This window comes from Vespula pensylvanica, chromosome 9 (genome assembly GCF_014466175.1).
Source record: "Vespula pensylvanica isolate Volc-1 chromosome 9, ASM1446617v1, whole genome shotgun sequence".
NCBI classification, from domain to species: Eukaryota; Metazoa; Arthropoda; class Insecta; order Hymenoptera; family Vespidae; genus Vespula; species Vespula pensylvanica.
In genome coordinates this window covers 6,616,864-6,634,793 of record NC_057693.1, presented here as the reverse complement: position 1 = coordinate 6,634,793, position 17,930 = coordinate 6,616,864, and the positions used below count along the sequence as shown (strand labels likewise).

Genomic DNA, 17,930 nt, shown 5'->3' with positions numbered 1-17,930 from the left:
TTTTGACATTCTAGACAGGATCTTCGTTGTTACTTTTTTGTTTTCTTCCCTCTTTTTTTTTTCCTTCTTTCCTTTACCGATAAGAATTTTAGATAAATATTTACACGGCGCGAACGAAGATCAAGACGGGAAGAGCAAACAAAACAAAACAAAAAAAAAAAAACAAAAAAAATGCGACGCGTGGGAGTAATAAAGCGCGATTTAAATTCCTTCGAAAGGAGGAAGGAGAGGAGTTTAAGGAATAGAGAAAAGTACAAAAAAAAAAAAAAAGAAAAAATATAAATGGCAGTAGTAGAGGAAGAGGAAGAAGAATAAGAAGAAGAAATATATTCACATTTGCTCGATAAAAAATTTCAAGCAGCATTATCCATTTCATTATTATTTCATAAAAAATATTTCCACATTATATCATTCCACATGACTCCTACATTTCTCTCCTTTCCATCAAATCGAACCAGATACATATTAATCGAGATTAACGAGCCAGACATCGTTTCATTAACCAATATCTTTCAGTAATAACATCATTATGTATATCGATCGATAAACATTTCAATTCATTTTCGAACGAATGCATATGTCTGCATTTTATGAATCCATCTAAGTACATATATATTATGTACGAACACAGATAAATAACGAACACTCCTGTAGGCGTTCGATAATATACCAACGATCAGTAAAAGAGATGGTAGAAATATCAATAAGTAAATACTAACTGAAGTTCTATCGAAGGAAGAATAACAAGTAGATAAAGGTGAATGATGTGAAACGTGACTCTCTATCTACGTGGACCAAGTCCCGGACCTATTATTCTCGTCCTTGCCGAGGTCTTCCACCCGTCGCGTCAACGGCCCAAATATATGACGCAAGGAATCGCTTGTGGATCCGAGATAAGGATGCTAAAAAGAGATCCTTTCGAAATTCCAGAAATCGCTTCGGGGCCATGCACATCAGACACGGATCGAATATAGGAGGTGAAACGAACGTGGACATGGACGTGGATGGAAGAGGGGTAGGGGGTAGGTAGAGTTAGGGGTAGGGAGTGGGAGGGATGGAATAAAGAATAAGGACGGCGACTGGAAATTCCTTTTCGAGTTCATTGAACAGGCTCGTCGTTTCTTTCCGACTTGTAAACGACGTACGAATTTTTCAAGCCACGTAATAAAGTGAACGTAATTATCCGTGTAATTAATTTAAAAAAAAAAAAAAAAAAAAAAAAAAAAAAAAGAAATATATGATTTATAAAAGAAATCGTCCAATGTCTTTCGACAAGAGCGCAGATCGATCAATTATTTGTCAAAAAGAAAATTAAATATAAAAGACATTGTTAACGACACTATTAAGAATGTTTAAGAGGAACGAAGATCGTTAATGAAATTGACGTCGAGTCGAATAAAAATGATCGACGCGAAGAAAGATTATGGGGTGTTGAAAGGATGAATGTGTTGCTTGCTCAACCACTTCATACTTGTACGTACCTACATGTATATTCTAGACACTAAGAAAACTGGTTGTATATTGGTAACAGCGAATGGTCAACCATTCCAGAAAACCGGTACAAATAATCTCTTCCCAGGTTTGGGGGAAGGTTGAGTGGGGTGGAGGGTCAACCCTCGCGAAACTACACCCACCCTAACGCACACACTACCGTACTATACATAGAATCATACTGAGATAAGCTCAGTCCTATTAATAGCTCGCAGCGTAACGCGTCTCCCACGTGGAGAAGATATATCCCTTTTTCGTTGTGTATACCTACGTTGAGAACGATTTTACAACTTTCCGTCGTGACTCGTGAAAGGCACGTTTCTTCGGTCTTCCTCCCCTCACCTTTCTAACCCACCGAGACATTTCACTTCGTCTGTTAACTAAAAAAATTGGTTTCTTTAAAAAAAGAAAAAAAAAAAAAGAAAGAAAGAAATCTCTACAGAACATGATCTATTTTCAAGATTAAAATGTGAAAAAAAAAAAAAAAAAATTCTTTAAACACGTTGAACATTGATCGATATTGATAATTCTTATATCTTCCATACGATTTCTTGATATTAATTTTCATTGGAAAAAGAAAAAAAGAGAAAGAAAAAAAAAAAAAAAAAAAGAAAAAGAAATTCGTTTCGTTATCAATTTCATCTCTAGATGTTTTAACGATCCGACTGGATCAATAGAAAATTTTCAAAGGAGTATCCTTTGTTGATTCGTATTCTTCTTTCGTTTAGTATGTACGTAACACCACGTACTTCAAAACGATTTACCGCTTATTAATTATATTCCGAATGTCGTAAAGACTAAAATGGCCGTTCGGTTGGTTAATGACAGGATAGGAGAATTAATATCATAACGTAAAGTCTCATGTAAAACCTAACGTAAGGGGTTGAAAAATAATTTCTTTTAATTTTCTTCTCCTTCTTCACTACCTCCATCGTCTCTTTTTCCTCCTCCTCCTCCTCATCCTCCTCCTCCTCCTCCTCCTACTCCTCTTTCTTCTTCTTCTTCTCGATGTGACGACTCGAGAAGGAGACCGACCAGTGAATTTCGCAAGGTGATTCGTTTACCAGACGACGTTTGCTCGCTTGGAATCCAGTCGGTCGTTGTTATCGTTCTGGTTTAAAAATATCTGGCGCCCTCCGCGTTGGCATCCAGGCTGAAGAGGAGGAGGAGAAGGAGGAAGAAGATGTGGAGGAGGAGGATACGCGTGCGTAAAAGTATTGTTTTCTCGATTCTTCTTCTTCTTCTTCGTCTTCTTCTTCTTCTTCTTCTTCTTATTCGTCTTCTTCTTCTTCTCTTTCACTTTTTTTCTCTTCTCTTCTTCCACCCCATACCTTTTCTCCCTCTCCTTCTCCATTATGGTGAAAGCGAGCGAACGAGCGACGACGATTTTTGTAAATAATTTATTTCACGCAGAAGCAAGTCGACGACGTTAATTCGTATACCTTTCTTTTTTCCTTTCCTTTTGTTTTTTTTTTCTTCTTACTTTTTTTCCTTTTTGTTATTTTTTTTTTTCTTTTTCTTTTTTCTTTTTCTTTTTCTGTGCACTTTTACGTTGTTCGCGACGCCTGAATTCTAATACGAAAGGATCGAGTAAGACGTTTTTATTCTTTTCTTAATTTTTTTTCTTTTTTTATTTATGTATGTAAGAGAAAAAATCGATAGAATATGAATTATTTGGTCAGTGATTAAGCAATTGAATGAAACTAGTCCAAGTAGCATGTCTTTCTTTTTTTTTCTTTTTTTTTTTTTTTCTTTTTTTCTTTAGAGAATTTTAAGTTTTGATAGAAAAGTATTGATGAACATTTCTTTTTTTTCACTATTATTCATATTACCGATCGTAATAAATATTCTATTAAATCCTATAGATCGTTTTATTTTTTACTGTTGATTCAAGGAATCGAATCGGTTCATTAAATAATCATCTAATAAGTTTTCAAATCGTACAAATACTTTTCGCTTTTACGTTTTGATAAATCGAATATTACGTATTATTTTCTTTTTTTTTTTTATTACTTAAGTCATCTTTAATAATTATTAGCAATATTAATCGTATTAAATATTCCATTGAAACGTCTTCGGGTATTTCTCTCTGGTAATGTGAATTTTCGTAAGAAAACGAAAGCCTCCTTTTTAATAAATAATCGTAAATCAGTGTGAAGATCGATCGATCGATAAGATTCACGCTTACGAACCAAGAAGACCTTCGTTTCGAACCCCGATATGCGATCTTCGAAAGGACCTCGAGGTGAAACCTTCGAACGGAAGAGCCATATCATCGCATCGATCTATCTCGATGAAGATTTAACGAGAGGATGCGCACAGTGTGGACCAATAGAATATACGAACGAGATCAAACGCATTGTCAGCGGAAGTTACTCGTTTTAGGACCGGAAATTACAAATGGGGCTCCACGGCGATTGATGCAATTTTATTCGAATTGATTCGTTCATTAATCCAATTGATCTCATTGTTTGAAAAAAAAAAAAAAAAAAAAAAAAATAACAAACAAACAGAAAGAAAAGAAGAAATAAATAAAGCAATCGATCGTCGAAGAAGATTTAACAAGATCGTCGATTTGATTAACCTCCGATTCACCTTGTCACCCCCGATCGATCGATAAAACGCTGCTGATCTCAGTTACCTTCGTTTTCTTAATATTTTCGATTAGAGCAATGAGATACGATTGATCGGAATGATTAAAATTTCATCGAAGAAGACAAAAAGAAAAAAGAAAAAAAAGGAAAATGATTTCCTTCGTACAGAAGAAAGTTGGACGGCGAACACAAAATGGTGTAACATTCTTCCGGCCGTAAGGGTTAACGGGTCAGATGAAATAAAAAATTACAAAAAAGAAAAATAGTAAAAGAAAAGGTAAAACAATGATTCGACGAAAGAAAAAGAAGATCGAAGACAAAACAAAAAGGAAACAAAGAAACAAAAAAAAAAAAAAAAAAAAGAAAAAAGAACCCACGTATATCTCGCGCGAAGAATAATATTCTGAAACTTTAGTTTATCCAGGCTCAACGTAGATAAAGCCGTGTACGATCTAATAGGATCTCGCGTGTTTCAAACCAAGTATATACGGAGATCGGCCTTTAATCTGTTACACGATTTACCGTTACGTTAGTAACGCTCTAAACCCGAGTTTCGTAGCCTCGGTTCACAATGCAACGTGAATTCCGCGCGTCCTCGTGCCCGTGTTTAACGGTATTCCGAACCTAGAGACCTATCTTCGCATTCCACAGCATCATCCGCTAAGAGATTCATAAAGCGAACGCGTTTGCTTCCTTATCATTGAAATACCATCGTCAGGACCCAAACCAACATTCTGATAATTCGCATCTATCTCTCTTTTATTATATTTAACAAAGGATCATCGAAGGAGTTTGACCAAGTCGAAGATTACTTTCTTCAAGTCCTATTGGTATGCTTTCTTATCATCCCCTTCGAACGAAAATAATCCACCGGTAAGTATATTCCGTCGTTATAGGTAAGTATACAGGCGTTATTTTTTTTTCTTTTCTTTCTATCCCTATCTCTTTCTCTCTCTCTCTCTCTCTCTCTCTCTCTCTCTCTCTCTCTCTCTCTCTCTCTCTCTCTCTCTCTCTCCCTCTCTGTCTCTTTTACACAAAGCACACAGAGACCCAAAGGACATGCATGCATGCACTCACGCAAGCCACTATTCGACTCCTCTTTCCATTTAACAGGCAAACGTAGAGATTAAAATCTACGTTATTTTATCTTATTCTCTATTATTTTTCTACTATTTTCTATCCATTCTAATACTTTATTTAACGATCGAACGAATCGAAGAAAACAACGTTCGACGTCATTACCTATCTCTCTTTCTCTTTCTCTTTCTCTATTATTTAACAGCTGTAACGTAGAAAGAGTTTCTGTCAGACTATTCCTTCCTACATCATTTAAATACGCTTGTACGTATTCATAAAAAAAAAGATAATAATAATAATAATAATAATAAAAATGACGAATAAAAAGAAAAAAAAAAAGAAAGAAAGAATATAAAAAAACAACCGTCCATTTTACTTCTCCTTTTTTTTTTTTCTTTTACATCCAGTGTTTTCTTTTTTTTCTTTCTTTCTTTTTGTTTTTCTTTTTCCCTTCTAATAGACAACGGTCTAACAGACCGTTGGGATTTTTCATTGCTGGATTCTCGGATAGATCGGCGTTACAAGAAAAAAAATCAACGTAAGGGTTATGTGCAAAGTGGCTGCGCATACCAACTGGTTGGACACCCCCGCAAAAGGGGGAGTTGCATTTTTTCGTGTTAACGCCCAAGAGATTTACCGACCGGACTGCCACAAACATCCTTAAGGTTATTGTGGAGTTCGAGGTTGCACGGCTCGTGTGGCATCTTCAAACTAACCGTCGCGTCGCACAGTCGTCGGACGGACACGCGCATTCAAGAATGGTTCTCGCGTGAATCATCATCACAACTCCAAGACTCGGTACACAATATCGCGAATCCTCTTCAAACGATTAATATATCAAATTCGTTTATATATATCTCTCCTCTTCCCTCTGACCTTGCTACCCCCTTCGTGGTATTTAACAAGTACTACGTTTGCACGCCATATCGTGAATCAAATTTATCATCTTGTTTCAATGTCAAAAAAAAAAAAAAAAAAAAAAAGGAGAAAAAGAAAAAAAGAGAAAAGCTATTTCCAATCATAATCGATTCCGTCGATCGATCAGATTTTATCATCGTTAGATGGAAATAATCCCATGCGCTCGACCTTGATAATCGTCCTTTGCAAAAAAGAAGAATTGATGGAGAATAAATTGCATTCCTCTTTTTCATTCTTCCTTTTTTTTTTTTTTTGATTCCTTTTTTTTTCTTTCTTTCTTTCTTTCTTTCTTCTACTGGATTCGAACGAAAGAGACGTACTTAATTAAGCGATATTCTTGGAATTAATCGTTTTTGTAGTCAAGCTTAACCTTCGATGTGAATGATCCTTTTTTTCCTCTTTACGTTTTTTCTCTCAAATTCATTCTCTCTCTTTCTTTCTCTCTTACGCATCCTTTCTTTTGCTTTATTTCATTGTATTTTTTAAATATTTTTTCTTTGAACAAGAAACCACGACTCGTAAGCAATGGTAATATCGTCCAATTAACGCGGAAAAGAATATCTCCGATGGTCTAATTAAAACTGGCTCGTGTCCGATGCAAATTAAGTCGGAAAATATCGTTAAAGGTGTCAAACTTGGCATGTACACTTTCGTGTTACCGTCGTTTCCTTCTTCTTCTTCTTCTTCTTCTTCTTCTTCTTTTTTCTTCTTCCCTTTTATTTTCACATGTACCTACATACATGCACGCGTGTGCATTTAGTATGTATCTGAATTTAACCGAACGAGACTCCTGAGTTCTTCTTAATGAAGACATCGTGATACAGCGAGAATGAGTCGATTATCTCTTTCACTCTCTCTCTCTCTCTCTATCTCTCTCTTTCCTTTTTTCTTTTTTTTTTTATTAACTTTTGACGTACGACTTTCCTCATTGCTCCTTCGAGGACCAATAAATCATTTTTAATGTCACTTTTCGAAGTTGATTAATGATAATAAATAAAAGAAAATTAAAAATAAGAGAGGTAAAGAAAGTATTATTTATAATTTTTCTTTTCTTTTCTTTTCTTTTCTTCTCTTTTTTTTTTTTTTTTTTTTTTGTAAAAAATTTCGTCCTATTGTTAGTGTCCCTCTCTCTCTTTTTCCTTCCTTTCTTTTCTTAAATCGATCGTTCGTGTTGAATGAGCGTCCCTCAAAGTTACATTATTAGACCGATTTCGCCCACGCTCTGTACGCGTTTGGAGGAATGTATATTATATCATACACGTTCGTTCCAAAAACCCCATAAGATTGTAACCTTCCGTGCCAAGGATACGCAAGATCGTGTCGAAGAAATCGAGGAGACAGAGTTCAAGAAAAAAAAAAAAAAAAAAAAAAGAAAAAAAAAGAAAGAAAAAGAAAAGACAGATCGATCAACGTTACGATCGAAAAGAATGTTAGAAAACGAAGAAAGAAATTTCATCGAACGAACCAAACGAAAATTTTTGATCGAACGGATGAAAAACTTTTCTCTCCAAGTTGTACGATAATCCCATAAATTTTTTTATAAGAAATCAAAAAAAGAAAAAAAGAAAAGAAGAGATAAAGAATATCATTGACCAACTTAGATTTATTAAAAAAAAAAAGTTTCTCTTATTGAATCTAAAAATAAATAGAAAGAGAGAAAAAATACAAAAAAAAAAAAAAAGAAAAAAAAGAAAATACGTTTGTCCACATTTCTTCGTAAAATTTAATATCAATTAAACGAGGTAATCCGATCTACAATTAGTGTGCTTAGATTACTTCTTCTTCTTCTTCTTTTTTTTTTTTTTTTTTTTTTTTTTTGAATATCATCCATTCAGTTCTCTTTTATCACACTTGTTAGGAACACCATGAAACAATTAATGTATATAACGCATATACGTATGCACGTATGATGTATGTACGCATGTGTGTGTGTCTTCTCTCGGTAATTACGTTCATCAAAGACGTGGAAAACGAGCGTAAGCGAGAAATTAACGTCGGTCGTGCGTGACTTTCAACATGTGTACACATTTGTCTCTTTAACCCGCATGCGATCGTCGTCCCTCGTTGATCTCCTCGTACGATAATATTTAACTCATCTCAAACTCCTTGAAATAAACATTTTTCATCGTTTTATTTATTTATTTATTTATTTATTTATTTATTTATTTATTTATTGCTCGATTTTTCTTTTCTCTCTTTCTTTTTTTTTTTTTCTTTGATAGTATTGAAATTCGAAGATAATACCATGATAACGATTCGTTCGCGAAAATTCGATCAATGCTCATTCATAACTGTACTATAATCTATTTCTATAGACTTTTTAAAATAAATTGTTACGTTGTATTAATTTTTGAATGTTTTTTTTTGTTTCTTTCGCTAAAAGTCAACATTAATGTCAGTGATATTACAATTAAATAACGATCGATAATTATTATTTAACGTTATTAAATATGCCAGCGTCGAAATGTTAACAAGTACATCGCAATACAATTTTATTCAATTAATTATTAATCAATAGATTATCGTTATAAAAATATAATCATAAGGATGGACAGTTAATGAAAAGTGAAGATCGTATGCAATGATATATCGATTAAATGTCAACAATAAAATGATTATTTCGAAATTACTACAAAGTAATAAAACTAATAAAGTCTTGAATTTATTAATGAATTATCGATGTAGAGAGATATCTAGTACAGTTAATTAATAAAAGAAAAGTGCACGCCATAAGGAATGATAATTAATTTAATTACGATGAAATGTATAACGTCTAAGCAGTACGTATATGCGTGTGAGTCAAGAAAAACATAATAATTATTATTTAACATTATCGAGTAACAGTGCAAAAGAAAAGGAAACAAAAAAATGCAAATATATTGTCAAAACGAATGTGACTGCTTTTCGTTGCACTGTTTCTATCCTTTAATTTTTTTTTTTTTTTTTTTTTTTTTTTTTGACAAATCACGGAAGCAAAATAATTCCAACGAGTTCGAGCTAAACGATTCTTCCTGAAATCGAGATAATTTCATCTCGAACGCGATTTATCCCCCGCGGATCGCTTTCCCGTGATAATTCCACGGTTGCATAAGTTAAAGACGCCAAAGTGTAATTCTCCGATGTGAAGCGACGTAAGTTAACGTTCTTCGCTTGCATAACGAAAGTAGCGCGCTCGTCGACTTTGCATCGTCTCTCTCTTTCTCTCTTTCTTTCTTTCTCTTTCTCTTTTTTTCTTTCTTTCTGTCTTTCTTTCTACGTTTAACTGTATCCATGCATATATGTATATATATATATATATATATAGGTATACACGTATATAAGTGTGAAATAGTACGTACCAGTACGAGAACGTCTATTAAAGTCTATGAAACTACAACGAATAAGAGATAACTTTGGTATCCTTGACTCGAACGCTTGTACCACTCTAAATATGGAAAATATTATTCTCGCGAGATGATCTATCTGGATCAACGATCGAAGAAATTGAAATATATTATTAATCGTTCGAGAAATTAATGAAAAATTTGACGAGATATATAAACGAACATTATCACGTGATATGCGTGATAATACATAGAAATATATATATATATATATATATATATATATATATATATGTAGAATATATAACATGGCAAGTGTATGAAAATAAATAGAAAAATAGAAATTATTTATAAATATAAAAATTGAAAAGGATCAAAATCTATTTTCCTTTCTCTTTCTGTCCCACTCTCTTTCTCTTTCTCTTTCTCTCTCTTCTATTTTCACATGACATACTTTTTAACGAGTCCATCATTAAAATCGTTTGATTGTAAGGTCAACGTAGTTACGAGCGAAAGAATCCAATTATTCGATCGTTAACCGGTCACTTTAATCGTCGAAATAAAATTAAGATCTTAAACTATCGTCTCCCCTCTCCTTTCTCTCTCTCTCTCTCTCTCTCTCTCTCATTTTCTCTCTCTTTATCAACGAATACAATATCGCAAATGTTTACAATGGCGAACGAGCTGTCGCTCGCGCCCTTGTCCGGATTAGAAAGTAAACCGTATCTAGAATTTCCACGCGTTCGGCCGCGACCACGTTTCTATTGCATGTAGAATCGTTAGGTACGTTGAAATTCGTTTCTACGTTAAATATGTTCCAAATAAGGAGAAACAGAAAGAGAGAGGAAAGAAAGAGAGAGAGAGAGAGAGAGAGAGAGAGAGAGAGAGAGAGAGAGAAAGAGAAGGAGAGAGAAATACGACAAAGAATAAAAACAATACGAATAAAAACAAAGTTTTAAGACTTACCAGTAGGAAAAGTACAGTGCCGCTGAGAGTAGCTTCAAAGGATATTCCGTACGCCATTTCTCGCGATCCTGGAGGAGGAAAGTCCTGCCTCTACCAGAAGACCGCCATCGTCATTTTCATAGTTTCTCCAAAACTAGCCGATTGTTAAATCGTCAATTCTATTTTTTCCCTTCTATTTCTTTTTTCTTTTTCTTTTTCTATTCCCCGAATAATCGTGTCACTTTTTATTCCACCACAAAAACCGAACCGATATTAACTCTTTCTCTTCCCCTCTCTCTCTTTCCTTCCTTCTCTCGTATCCTCGAAAAATCCAATATTCCCTTTCTCTATCAATCTATCAATCTATCTATCTATCTATCTATCTATCTATCTATCTATCTATCTATCTATCTATCTATCTATCTATATATCTGTCAATCTCTCCATCTATCTTTTATCCGTTCCTCTTATTCCTCCCCACCCAGGTAGAAAAATTCACACAAGAAGATCGAAAAAGATCGAGTTGGAGGGTTGGAAAGGTCGCCGGTCGCCGGAGGATAGACAAGGATACAAATGGAGATCGATCGTGAGTTAGAAAAGGAGGACTAGAGAGAGAGACAGACAGGACGAAGGTTTATTCTTCCTTCTCCTCTTCTTCTTCTTTTTCTTTTTTCTTCTTCTGACGACGATCGAGGTAACACTTTGAATATCTCTCTCTCTCTCTCTCTCTCTCTCTCTCTATCTATCTATCTATCTATCTATCTATCTATCTATCTCGTTCGTTCGAAAATATGACGAGATAGTCGTCGCGGTCCTAACCGTAGCACAGGGCTCGAGCAACTGACAGCGGGTAAGAGTCGCGGCATACGGCGCCACGCCGCTCTCACAGCTGATTCGTTCCCTCCCCCCACCCCTTCCACCTTCTTAGAGATTCTCGTGTTAGTCTACTCCCTCCCTCTCCCTTCTTTCCTCCCTCTCTCTCTTTCTCACTCCCCTCTCCGTCATCGTCTCTATCTTCGTCTCTATCGCCGTTTCTGTCTTATTCACTTATCTCTATATACCTATCTCTTTTTCTCTCTTGCTTCAACCTTTTATCTATCGAGAATGTAGCAAATTTAATGAAATTCGTCGCAATGTCGCAGCCCCTTCGTACTTGGACGATTCATGCGTCATCTCTCGTCCTTGTGACGTCACATCGTCACCCGCTACTTTTTCTCCTTTCCCCCGATTTCGATTCCTTTTTCTTTTTCTTTTATTTCTTTTTTTTTTTTTTCGTTTTTTTGCGCAACGAAAGGATTATTAAATTCCTTTCTTTTTTTTTTCCCTCTCTAAACCTCGTCGATCCTTGGAAAAATAAATAATAAAATATTTCGCTCGATTCGTTCGTGTTCGTTGAATCTTTCAGATTAACGATAAAATTTGCGTTGTTCACCGTGCCGTCTTCTGCCTACCCGGATTTCGATATGCTAGAAAAAGAGACATACAGAAAGAGAGAGACAGAGAGAGAGAGAGAGAAAGAGAGAGAGAGAGAGAGAGAGAGAGAGAGAGAGAGAGAGAGAGAGAGTAAGACCGTAAGTGTATGTATATGTCTATATGTATGTTTGCGTGTGTCGTTTTACGAGCTTGCAAAAAGGCCGCTGTATCAAAGCACGTTAATTAAGCGCATAGCGACTCGTTACGGGCAAACGAAGGTCACAATGCATACGCAGATGCCCTATAAAACCTCACTGCGTTCTGAGAATACCTGGCACGTGCCCTTAAACTTCTTTGCCATTATTTTTCATTCTTCTATTTCTCAGATACTTCAACTACGAATTCCTTTGATCATCAGTTTACCGAATTACGTTCGAGTCTACTCTACACGAATTCTACGAATAAAGTCTTTTCTTTTTTCTTTTTCTTTTTTCTTTTGGAATAATATCTCTCAATCTTACGACGCTAACATCCCTTTCGTCACTTTCAATTAATCGTAATCTTTCATTTTCATTGAAAGATCGAAATCATTTCGCTTCGCTCGCTTTCCAATCTAAATCGTAAACGCACTTGCTTTTCTCCATTTTTTTTTCTTTCTTTTTTCTAGCTTTTAATCTCGTCGCTCCTACAATCAATTTTCTTTCACGATTGGAAATTTCGTTCACTCGTTTGATTTCTATCGAATTCTAATCTTCTTCTTTTTTCTCTTTCTTTGATCTTTTTTTTTTTTTTTTTTTCTTACTTCGTTCGTCCAAAATTAATTTGCCTCTTTCAACAACAGGAAGGTTCGATTCGTTTTTCTTACACATTCCGAACCAAATCCGATAGAGAATCTTTCTTTTCTTCTTTTTATATCTATCTACCTATCCATACACTTCAAAAGCAATTTTCGAACGAATGAAAAAAAATACCCCCCGTCAAAAAAAAAAAAAAAAAAAAAAAAAAAATATTCTTATTACCTAATAAATTGCATTGCATTTATATTAAATCCCGGCATATATTTCCCGCTAATTCGTTCGCCGACATGCTCGTTTGAATTTATCCAATGTATTTAAAAAAAAAAAAAAAAAAAGAAAGAAAAAAGAAAAAAAAAAGAACACGGAATTTCCAATTCATTGAAGAATCATGCTGTTAAAAGCCGTAAAAAAAAACACAGATTCTCATCGACGACGATTCTCATCTCGTTTTGAAACGGGAGAGAAGAAAAAAAAAAGGAAAAAAGATCCACGCGCTCCCATATTCGCTCGAACCGAAAGTTTCGTCGACGTAATGAAAGCATAGACTTAGAGGAATGACTAACATAAGAAAATCGCAATCGGATTTAACAAAATCCTTGTGCAACTCAGCGGGGATGAATAACCGACCTTGCCGATCTCACGTTCGCACGCACACGACCTTCGCCCGATGTCGAAGAATGCAAGGATCCACTTTTTCTTTCCCCTCCCACCCCTCTACAAATATATATCTTTCTCTTTCTCTCTCTATCTCTTTCTCGATTTCGCCTCTTTCTCTCTCGCGCACAAAATTAACGCGATTCTACGAGCTAGAGAAAGAAATAAATATAAATATAAATATATATATATATATAATAAAATTGTGATTGAACAATTCATGATGTCTTCTCTCTTTCAATCAGAAAATATCACGAATGAAAATTCATTTGTATAAAATGAAATAGTTAAGTACATGCAGTTAGCGATAATAAAAGTAAATACGATGTATGTAACTTATTGAAATTATCGAATCGATTTAACGACGCGAAACAACGATATTCGTTATTTACAAATTATTCTTGTAAAGATGCAAGTTTACGTGAGTGTACGATAAATGAAAGGAAAAAAAGAGAGAGAGAGAGAGAGAAAGAGAGAGATAAAGAGAAAGAAATAAATGCGATTTAACGATTTGCGGTGACTCGTCTCTCGTGAAAAAGAAAAGAAAAAATGAAAAAGAAAGAGCGAGAAAAAAAAGGACAAAATTACAAAACGAGTTCTTTCACTTGGCCATTCATTTATTTAATGTTTTTTAACGCACGAAATGGCCGACGATAACAACAGGAAGTACAATGTAACAAATTGTCGAATCGATTTAACGACGAGAAACGGTAATCTCTTTTGATATTTTAGCAAATTGTACCTGTCTGAGAGAGAAAAAAGAAATAAAATGAAATAAAATAAAGTAAAAAAAGAAAAAAAAAATGAAGAAAAAAAAAACATAAAAGAGACAAGAAGAAAAAGCAAATTGGTAATAATCTTCACGAAGTTACGGAAGGATCGTCCGCGTAACGTTATCGCGCGACTTTATAATAATGTGCGAACGAAGATTATTAAAATCTTATGCGACATTGGAAACATTCTGAAACTCCGATCTCTCTCTCTCTCTCTCTCTCTCTCTTTTACATTTACTTATGTATGCGAGAGAAAGATATATTATGAAATACATAAGCGTATACCGTTCGTCGAATATCTAGAATCTTATCGAACTAGGTATTGTATTCGAAATAGTTCGTACTATGTTTATCTATTTATAGGATATAGAACATCTATCTGCTACTAACGTGACACTTTAACATACTCTGTGATACCAGTTTTGTTCTATCTCAGTTAGATCTAAAAAAAAAAATATATATATATATGTATGTATATTTAGAAGAATATATTATAATACGAAAATATGTGTGAACGTGTATAAAAATTTTTGAAGCGTTCATTGTAAAAAAAAAAAAAAAAAAAAATAAAAATAAAAATAAAAGTAAAAAAAAAAAAAGAAAAATTGTTCCCAACTATAAATAATTTCTTTCATACGATACAAACCTCGATAAACCATTCGATCAATATCATTTCTATTCGTAATTAATTAGATTAATTAACTCGAACGATCAAACTTTAATAGTCTAATCCTGAATTTTGATGCGATTTATACCGTGTGAAAATAACGAGTCATGATTTTTCTTTGCATTCTCCACTCTTTCGAATCGTTTTATCTTTCTCACGCGTACATTGACACATACATATAAATATACACATATACGTACACACACACACATATACGTACATATAAAGACTCACGATAGCCGCTAAATTTTCCCTTCGACTGCATTACTCGAACGTTTCTTTAGCGGCTTCTGCGTTCTGCGAGTTCTCCTCGAAATCCTCGGCAAGAATTCTCTCGAGGGACTTGCATGGGTGACTTACATATATCGGAGGTCAACTATGTCCTAAGCATTATCTCGTCGCATTGTTCGATACTTTTACAACATTTTCACGTTGAAAACGTACTATAAACTTTAAAGTCGATTTCGTGAAGAAACAATTCTTTTTTTTTTTTTTTTTTTTTTTTTTTTCGTAATACTATTCACAAAAATTTTTATATTAATTAATATTAATCAACTCGATAAAAAAATCATATTAAAATTGAATAAATTATATATTATACACTGTGAGTGTATTTCGATTGAAACGTCTAAATATAACTCTATAATGTAACGTGTGTACGCGTATGCGTGTGTGTATATACATATATTTGTTAAACGTATCGTTTCTTTCTCTTCGAATTTTTCGAGAATAGAAAAAGAACTTGGACGTTTTTTAATCATGCTTTTAATTAAATTCCACTAACCAACACAAGGACGATGTCATTCAAAAGTTTTTTGTCCTTTTGAACTTTTGTTTCTCTCTCCTTTTCTTTTTTCAATTCCTAATCATAAATTGTCTCTCATTATTATACATCGCGAATATGAATTTTTAATTAATATATTATCCCCGGGACAGATAAAGTCTTGTCGTTTTAACGGATTAATAAAATTTTAAGGAAAAACAAAAAGAGAATAATAAATTGTACGATCAGTCGATTTGTAATAATATCTATTATAGAAATAAATTTGGACAAAGGTGCCACTGATCGCTAAGATCGAACGAACGTATACAGAAATTCTTCAGTTTCCCATGTTAATCTTTAACTCGATTTTAATTATTCCCTGCTGAGATAATTCCAATCGTAAGACTAAATTTCCATCGTGATATCGCCCTGTCGTTATCTCAACAAATGAAATTTTAACGATCTTGTTTCCTAAACTCGTTTGATCGAATAAAAAAAAAAAGAGAGAGAGAGAAAGAGAGAGAGAAAAGAACGAACTAAAAAAAAAGTAAATTATGAATCCGCATTGTGTTAATTTTAAGTATGAAAATGAAGAACTGTATTGGAATTAATATTTATAAAAGAAAAAAAGAAAAAAAAATTATATAGAGAACATGTTTTTACGAAACTACTTTTCTTGTTTATCTCTATCATTATATAATATATTTTATATATTACGTATTATAATTAATTATAGATTATATATATATATATACTATCATCTTATATAATCTCTATTTATAAATATATATAAATATTTATTACTATATATTTATTAATATTAATATCAGATATTTCGATATAATCACTCGACGATATTGTTGCATCGGTTTATTCAATAAATTTTTCCTCTCTCTTTCTCTCTTCTCAACTTTTTAAATAAATAAACAATATTTTGTATAAAATTGATCGAGAGTTTCACAAAGGCCGAAAACTCGCGATCCAATTATCGTAAAGTAAGTATACATAGCAGTATTATCGTTCTCTCATCCGAACTACGGTGCATCTCGAATGCATTCGATGTGCAACGGTGGCCGGTGCATCACGCGAGCAAGTGCTGCTGCTCCTGTTGCTATAGCTGCTCGCACGATAATACGAGCACGAATTCGTCGTAAATCTCTTTCTCTCTTTTTTCTCTCTGGCTTCCTTTCTTTGTATCTACCATGCTTGGTAGCAGACTATCAAGAAAAAGAGAGAGAGAGAAAGAGAGAGAGAGAGAGAGAGAGAGAGAGAGAGACTCGGTTAAAGAGACTAAAGCGTAACTTTATTTCCAAGGAATTCGACACGACCTGGATTACTGATCGAACTTCTCTTTCGATCAAATCTCTTTGAATAATAGATTTTTATTTATTTATTTAATTTTTCTAGTAGGACTCTTCAAAGAAAACCGATAAGAACAGGAACACGACATTACTAAGAAATTTTGCGATATATATATGTATATGTATATGTATATGTAAATATATGCATGTACGTTATATTATATCTCTGTATTAATGTTAATATAGATAGATAAATCAATTATTATTTATATAATATAATTATATATAATTAATTTATAATTAGTATAGATAAAACTAACGTTATCGTAATAAAATTTTTTCTGTTATATTCGTAAATCTGTCTTATGATATTATTTCGTTGCTTTATATTTCACATATTGTATTTTATATTCATATTGTATCGTCACAATTTTCAATTTGAAACAAGATAAACATCGGATAGAATTTAGTTATCAATTTTTAAATAATATTTCGTAGCTTTATATTTTATATATTTTTAACGATGTCAGTCATTAATTAGAAATGAGATAATGAAATAAATTTTCGAAAATTCGTTTCATAACGTCGTTTCGTCAAAATTATATGCAACTTCGATCGAAATTTGGAAACCACGATGAAATCATCGGATTAATTCATTTTCAAAAAGGCATATCATCGATTTCTAACGTAAAGCAATTTGATATTCAATGTCACGAAAATATCGGTGTCAAGTTTCGAAAAAAGAAATAAAGACGCATAAAATTGTCCCAATGCTTCATTCTTTGGGTTAATGGAAACGATATCTCGTGTGTCTTTTCAGAATGAATCATCGAATTCGATCGTTGGTCACGCTCAATATTCTTCTTTCATCCGTGATTCCCGAACCTTGGAATCTGAGAAAAGCATCGAAAAAATGGTGTAACGGGTCCCGATCGAGAGGTCGATAAACTCGACAAGAATCGAGAATAACGACGACGGTCAAACATTTTCTCCAACAATATCATTATTATTAAATGTATTATTAATCTTTTATATTTCCAATTTTCCTATGTCCTTCGAATTTTTTATACTTTTACAGATAATAATTTGAATAATTGATTTTTTTTAAATTGCTCAACTATTTTCTGATAATAAATTTTATATTCGTACTACTTGCAGACAAATAATTATTCGATCATTACGATTATTTTTTTTTTTCGATCTCATTTTCATAT

At 33.5% G+C, this 17,930-nt stretch overlaps 1 protein-coding gene across 2 annotated transcripts in view; it reads right to left on the bottom strand.

Moving 5' to 3' along the window:
- Positions 1 to 17,930, bottom strand: part of LOC122631688 (uncharacterized protein DDB_G0271670-like) — a 47,390-nt gene that overhangs the window by 23,624 nt on the left and 5,836 nt on the right. The window contains exon 1 of one of the 2 annotated variants that reach the window (XM_043817668.1): positions 10,370 to 11,243. The exons of the other annotated variant lie outside the window; for it this stretch is intronic. Within the exon in view, the coding sequence (XP_043673603.1) occupies positions 10,370 to 10,426 (57 nt within the window). The 5' untranslated portion in view covers positions 10,427 to 11,243. Of the gene's footprint in view, positions 1 to 10,369; positions 11,244 to 17,930 lie in introns of those variants that run through there. 2 annotated transcript variants of the gene reach the window in all.